General features: G+C 36.0%; 1 protein-coding gene across 1 annotated transcript; it reads left to right on the forward strand.

Moving 5' to 3' along the window:
• Positions 1-203: 203 nt before the first annotated feature.
• On the forward strand, positions 204-746 carry LOC141692865 (uncharacterized). The gene has a single exon (XM_074497815.1). The coding sequence runs from the start codon at positions 204-206 to the stop codon at positions 744-746; it is 543 nt and encodes a 180-aa protein (XP_074353916.1).
• Positions 747-7,661: the final 6,915 nt, after the last annotated feature.

The raw sequence follows: 7,661 nt of genomic DNA on the forward strand, positions 1-7,661 counted from the left end.
CACCAGAAACTAATTTATCTACCTGCAGCTGAAAATGATTGGGCTAATTTAAGACTTCAGGATTTTAAGAGTGTCCGAGCATATAGCTCTGCTTTGTTCAAAATAAGTTCTAGGCTTATTATGTGCGGTGAGAAAGTTACGGAAAAAAGAAAAATCGATAAAACACTATCAACTTTTCACCCAACAATATCAACTTAGCAGAGATGTACAGGGAGCGCAAATTCACTAAATTCGGGGATCTTCTATCAACTCTCCTCATTGCTGAACAGAATCATGAATTGGTGATTAAGAATCATCAATCCCGTCCAACAGGATCTGCCCCATTACCTGAAGTAAATAACATGTCATTCCAGCAGAATGTACGTGGAAGAGGGTATAGAGGTGGACGGGGCCAAGAGCGGTACCGTGGACGAGGTCGGAGCCACGGGCATTTTCCTCCATATAACAACTCTGGCCACCGGAAGTGGCAATCTGAATCACAGAGTAAAAGAAAGGCATCACGAGGAGGAAAAACTGAAAATGTTTGCTATAGGTACGGCATGAATGGGCACTGGACACGTAATTGTCATACCCTAGATCATCGTGTTAAGTTATACCAATCTTCTCAAAAATCAAAAGAGAAAATGGTAGAAACAAATTTTGCCAACAATAACATAGATGATTTCTCGAGAATCACAACTGGAGAAATAAGCATTAATGGTCCGAATGACCCTAACGAAACTCCCATATGGGAGGCTGAAGATTAGTTGTGTGTATTGTGTGCTTTATTTTGTTTGAACTATGTAGTGTGTTATGTTCTTATCAAATAAATTATTTTCTTAATTATATACAGAATGGATTCTGAAGATATATGCATTGCTGATTGTGGTACAACTCATACGATTCCACAGAACCAAAAGTATTTTACCCAAATAACCAAAACCAAAGCTCAAGTCGGAACGATTTCCGGCGTATCTAATATAATCGAAGGTTTTGGAAAAGCTAGTTTCATCCTACCTAACGGTACCCACATACACATTTCAAATGCATTATATTCTAGTAAGTCTACTAGAAATCTTCTTAGTTTTAAAGATATTCGACTCAATAATTTTTACATCGAAACTACCTCTGAGGCTGATAGAGAATATCTTCTTATTACTTCCGCTAATCCTAGCAACAAGAAAATCTTAGAAAAGTTTCACTCACTTTCCTCAGGATTATACATGATGAAAATTAGAACTATTGAGTCACACAATATCATTGTTTCCAAACTCATAGATCCAAAATCTTTTACTCTTTGGCATGAAAGATTAGGTCATCCTGGCGTCTCTATGATGTGTCGTATTATAGAGAATTCTACTAGCCATCCTCTTAAAGATTTTAAATTTCTTTCCAACAATGACCTCCCATGTTTAGCATGTTCTTTAGGAAAATTGATCACTCGACCATCCCCTACTAAAGTTCAGCTTGAAAGCCCAACTTTTCTAGAAAGGATCCAAGGCGACATATGTGGACCTATACACCCATCATCTGGCCCATTTAGGTACTTCATGGTATTAATTGATGTCTCAACTAGATGGTCTCATGTTTGTCTTCTCTCAACTCGTAATGATGCTTTTGCAAAATTACTTGCCCAAATAATCAAATTACGAGCTCAATTCCCAGATCATTGCATCAAGTCAGTTCGTTTAGATAATGCCGGCGAATTCACATCTGCAACTTTTGTCGACTATTGCATGTCTGTAGGAATCTCAGTTTAACACCCAGTTCCTCATGTACATACACAAAATGGGTTAGCCGAGTCTTTTATCAAAAGACTCCAACTTATTGCAAGACCGCTGTTGTTGAAAGCAAAATTACCTACATCTATTTGGGGCCACGCAATACTTCATGCTGCTAATATTATTAGGATTAGACCAACTTCCTACAACCAACATTCTCCGCTACAACTGGTACTTGGTCAAGTTCCTAATATTTCTCACTTCAAAATTTTTGGATGTGCTGTATATGTACCGATTGCTCCACCACAAAGATCGAAGAAGGGAGCTCAAAGAAGAATAGGTATCTACGTTGGTTTTGATTCCACATCTATAATTAGATATCTGGAACCTCTAACTGGAGATTTATTTACCGCAAGATATGCAGATTATCATTTTGACGAGTCTATGTTTCCTCCCTTAAAGGGAGATAAACATTCGAATAAAGTTAATCCTGACCTATCATTTATTTTCTAGATCCACGTACCGGTCAATGCGAACTTGAAGTTAAAAGAATTATTCATATGCAAAATATTACAAACCAAATGCCTGACGCATTTAACGATTCTAGAAATATAACTAAATCTCATATACCTGCAGTAAATACTCCAGCCAGAATAGATATACCAATTCAAAAATCAGATACTAAAGAATTGGTTACAGAATCAAAGCCACGCCTAAAGCGTGGTAGACCGGTCGGTGCAAAAGATGTTGCACCACGAAAAAGAAAAATAAAGAAAATTGTCCATGAAGTGGAACATGCTCCAGAAGAAGCAAATACCCCTAAAGTGGTATTATCCCCTGAAGAGATTCCATCCTCTGAAGATACGGGATTAAACAATCATGAAATTTTAATAAATTATGTGCATGATATGAAATTATGGGATCGAAGTAAAGCCATAATTGATGATGTATTTGTGTATTCCACAGCATTGGATGTAGACTTAAATTCTGATCCTGAACCACAAAGTGTGGATGAATGCCGTCAAAGAAAAGACTGGCCAAAATGGAAAGACGCAATCCAAACAGAATTAAATTCATTGCGTAAAAGAGAAGTATTTGGACCTGTTGTCCAAACACCAATTGGTGTAAACCCTGTTGGGAATAAATGGGTATTCATAAGAAAACGAAATGAAAAGAATGAAATTATGAGATATAAAGCCCGACTTGTAGCACAAGGGTTTTCTCAAAGGCCTGGCATTGATTATCAAGAGACATACTTGCCAGTGATGGATGGAATTACTTTTCGTTTTAATTTAGGTATGGCATCTAAAGAAAATTTGGAAACACGTCTCATGGACGTCGTTATTGCATACCTATATGGTTCACTCGATAGTGAAATTTTTATGAAAATCCCAGAAGGGTTAAAAATGGATGAGTTCAAGAAACCTCGTCATATATACTCCACTAAACTTCAACGATCATTGTATAGACTAAAACAATCTGGTCGTATGTGGTATAACAGACTAAGTCATTATTTGCAAAAGAATGGGTATATTAGTAACCAAATTTCTCCATGTGTTTTTATCAAAAAATCACAATCTGGTTTTGTGATTATTGTTGTATATGTGGATGATTTAAATCTTGTAGGAACATCTACAGAGGTTAATGATGCTGTCATATACCTAAAGACAGAGTTTGAAATGAAAGATCTTGGAAAGACAAAATATTGTCTTGGGATACAAGTCGAGCACTTGTCAACAGGAATTTTCCTCCACCAAACCACATATACAGATGAGGTTTTGAACAGATTTTACATGGAAAAATCTCATCCATTGACTACTCCAATGGTGGTTAGATCTTTAGAGCCTGATAAAGATCCATTTCGACCACGAGAAGATGATGAAGATGTTCTTGGTCCTGAAATCCCATATCTAGGCGCGATTGGTGCGCTTATGTATCTTGCAAATAATACAATGCCAGATATTGCATTTTCTGTGAATTTATTGGCTAGATTTAGCTCTGCTCCGATGGACAGACATTGGAATGGGATCAAACATATATTCTGTTATCTTCGTGGAACAACAGACTTTGGATTATTCTTCCCGAAAAACTCGACATCTCAGTTAATTGGATATGCAAATGCTGGATATTTGTTAGATCCTCATTTTGGTAAATCACAAACTGGATATGTGTTTACATATTGCGGTACAGCCATTTCCTGGAAATCTACGATGCAAACTACAGTGGCAACCTCAACAAATCACTCAGAACTCATTGCAATTCATGAAACCAGTAGAGAATGTGTTTGGTTGCGATCTATCATCAAGAATATTCAGGAATCATGTGGATTATCAGAGATCTCTAGAAGTCCTACCATTATGTTTGAGGATAACACCGCATGCATTGATCAACTCAGGGAAGGATATATCAAAGGAGACATGACGAAGCACATTTCACCAAAATTCTTCTATACTCATGAACTTCAAAAGAATGGTGAAATTGATATACAACAAATTCGATCATGTGACAACCTTGTTGATTTATTCACGAAATCATTACCGAATTCAACATTTGGGAAGTTACGACATAACATTGAAATGCGTCGATTCAAGGATTTGTTACAACAAAATTTTGGAGAATGATTAGTTCTTCCAAGGGGAGATTGTACTCTTTTTCCTTCGCCAAAGTTTTTATCCCATTGGGTTTTTCTTTGACAAGGTTTTAACGAGGTAGTCTATGATCCATTCCAAAAATAAAAATCAAAGGGGAGTGTTGTATATTGATTGTTATTGTCAAAGATTAAATAGTAAGGCTAGGCTTAGACTTGGAAATCTTCACATTGCATTTAATTTCCTTGTCTCTTGTTTTGGCTATAAATAGCTTCATTTGTGATGAATAAAAACACACCTCCTGTTGGATTTTAAACGCAGTGGGGGCATGGCAAAACACTTTTTACACATACAAAATCCAAATAAAAGCATACAGATCATGAATAAAGAATTCGAGGGATCGAATCTAACCTTTTAAAATAATTCGGAGACAACGATCAGAGATCCATAGCAGTTGCTCCTCAAGTGTGAAGCACTCCACCGGTATCCACCAAGAAAATGATGTTAAGGAGGAGGAAGGAGGTGGAGAGAATTGGATTTTCCAAACTTTTTGGGTTTTCGGGTTTGATGTGGGTTAGAATAAAATAGGGTCTATAATAGTGTATTTATAGGCAAAATTTTCAGCTGAAATTTTCCCATAAATAATATTATTATTATCCCATTTATTATTCTCATTAATAATTAAAACACCTTTTAATTATTAATCCTTTTTCTAAACACTTTAGAAATAATTCTCTCTCTTGATTTAATTTCCAAAAATTAAATCCTTAATTAATAATATTAAGAACTTTTCATAATTAATTTATAATCAATTAAATCTCATTTAATCAATTATTAAATTTGCCAATTAATTATTTATTTCATAAATAAATAATTATTAGCCATTATTAATTAATTCCTCCACCATTAAATCATTCTCCTTTTATGGTGTGACCCTGTAAGTTCAATATTAAGCCGGTAGTAGAAATAAATAATAATAAAACTATTTTATCATTATTTATATAAATTCTCTAATTTATTAAATATGATTAATTAATTAATCACATTTATTCTACATCGTGAGTGATGCTTCTCAACATATCGCGACTATCCGGATAATATGAATTCACTGCTTAGAATACCAAGAACCTGTCAGTGAATAGTTACCGTACAATAAACTCCTTCTACCCTATAATGTCCCGATTAAATACAAGGCATGGATCACGTGTCAAGCCTATCTAATTCAATCACTTTGCTTACCATTTACTATGCGTAGTTCGATGCAAATTAGAAACTCCTTTCTAATTTCATTTACTCTGGCTAGAGATTCCTGAACTAGCATAAGTGGATCAGCCTTGAACATTCGCTTCCTTCACTGGAAGGGGTAGATCCTTTATTGATCATACACTATCTTCGTGTACAAATTCCTATACCCAGAAGAGCCCTAATAATTGTCCCTGGAGACTAAGAACTAAACCAAAGCATAGTTCAGTGTACACAAGATGACTATGATGACCTCACGTCTAAGGATACTTGTACAACTATCACTATGTGAACAACTGCTGACACGTGAGTGAACTCCATCAGTTGTTCAGCTGTGCGAGTCATGTTCAGTGAACTTATTCCATAATAAGCACCTACATACTAGCTATAGTGTCACCACACAAATGTCTATGAGAACAGACATCCTTCATAATGAAGCAAGCATAGTATGTACCGATCTTTGCGGATTATTAATTACCAGTTAGTAATCCTATGACCAGGAACTATTTAAGTTTAGAGTTATCATCTTTTTAGGTCTCACTATTATGATCTCATCATAATCCATAAAAAGCTTTACTCTAAACTATGGTATATCTTATTTAAACACTTAAATAGATAAAGCCCGTAATAAAAACAAAACAAGTCTTTATTAATAACAATGAAATCAAAACAGATTACATAAAAATTATTCCTAAATCCTAATACATAATTGGACTTAGGACATATTCCTTTCAATCTCCCACTTGTACTAAAGCCAATCACTCTGGTATCTAATACCCATCTTGTCTTTATGAAGATCAAAGTGACTTTCATAAAGTAGCTTTGTGAGTGGGTCTGTTATGTTTTTATGTGTGTCAACTCTATTTCAATACAATACAAGAAATGTTACCGCGCTCCCACTAACCCTTTTGTAGACGCATGGTTCATCTTCGTTTTTGATAAAATCAAATTCTTTGATTGTCTCATCAAAACGAATGTTCCATCTTTCGAGAAGCCTGCTTTAAACCACATATGGTTCGCAGTAGCTTACACACTAGGTTTTTATTTCTCTTGGAAAGAAAACCATCTGGCTATTTGCCAGATCTCATAGTCGTAGTAAGCAGCAATCGCAAGCAAAATCCGAACTGATCATAACAGGGCTACAGGTAAAAGGTTTCATCAAAGTCAATCCATTGCCTTTGTTTGAATCCTTTTCCCAAAAGCCTGGCCTTATAGGTCACCACCTGGCCATCTGTTATAATCTATCTTTTGTATACCGTATACGTAGATTCCATTCCGGATTTCATGGCACTATGCCATTTCTCTGAGTCAACACTACTCATAGCCTCATTATAGGTTACAGGGTCATCATCATCAATGATCGACAACTCATTGTCATTCTCAATGACAAGGCCATAATACCTCTTAGGTTGGCGATACACTCTCCCTGATCTATGAATGGGCTGTTCCACAAACGGTTGTTCAGTCAGAACAGGTGTTTCCACTTGATCCGTAGTAGTTTGTGCTTCTTGAACTTCATCAAGTTCAATTTTGCTCCCACTGTTTCCTTCAAGGATAAACTCCTTTTCCAAGAAGGTAGCATGTCTGGAGACAAACACCCGATGATCGGTGTAAAAGTAATACCCTAAAGTCTCTTTAGGATATCCCACAAAACTACATTTTACGGATCGATATTCCAGCTTATCTGGGTCAACTTTCTTGACATAAGCTGGACATCCCCAAATCTTAACGTGTTTAAGACTCGGTTTCCTTTCTTTCCATATCTCATACGGAGTTTGAGGAACAGATTTGGAAAGCACCTTATTCAGTAAATATGCTGAGGTTTCCAATGCATAACCCCATAGGAATACTGGAAGATCTGCATAGCTCATCATGGACCGAACTATGTCTAACAAAGTTCGATTTCTCCTTTCAGATACCAATCTAGAGGAGTCCACTGGGAGACTATACCATTTACTTTGAGATAATCTAGAAACACGCCATTAAAGTAATCACCACCTCGATCTGATCGAAGAGTTATAATACTATGTTTGGTTGTTTCTCCACTTCATACTTATATTCTTTGAACTTTTCAAAGGCCTCAGACTTGTATTTCATCAAACAGATATCCGAATCCAGATCTATCATCTAT

This window comes from Apium graveolens, chromosome 2, assembly GCF_009905375.1.
Source record: "Apium graveolens cultivar Ventura chromosome 2, ASM990537v1, whole genome shotgun sequence".
In the NCBI taxonomy this organism is placed as follows: domain Eukaryota; kingdom Viridiplantae; phylum Streptophyta; class Magnoliopsida; order Apiales; family Apiaceae; genus Apium; species Apium graveolens.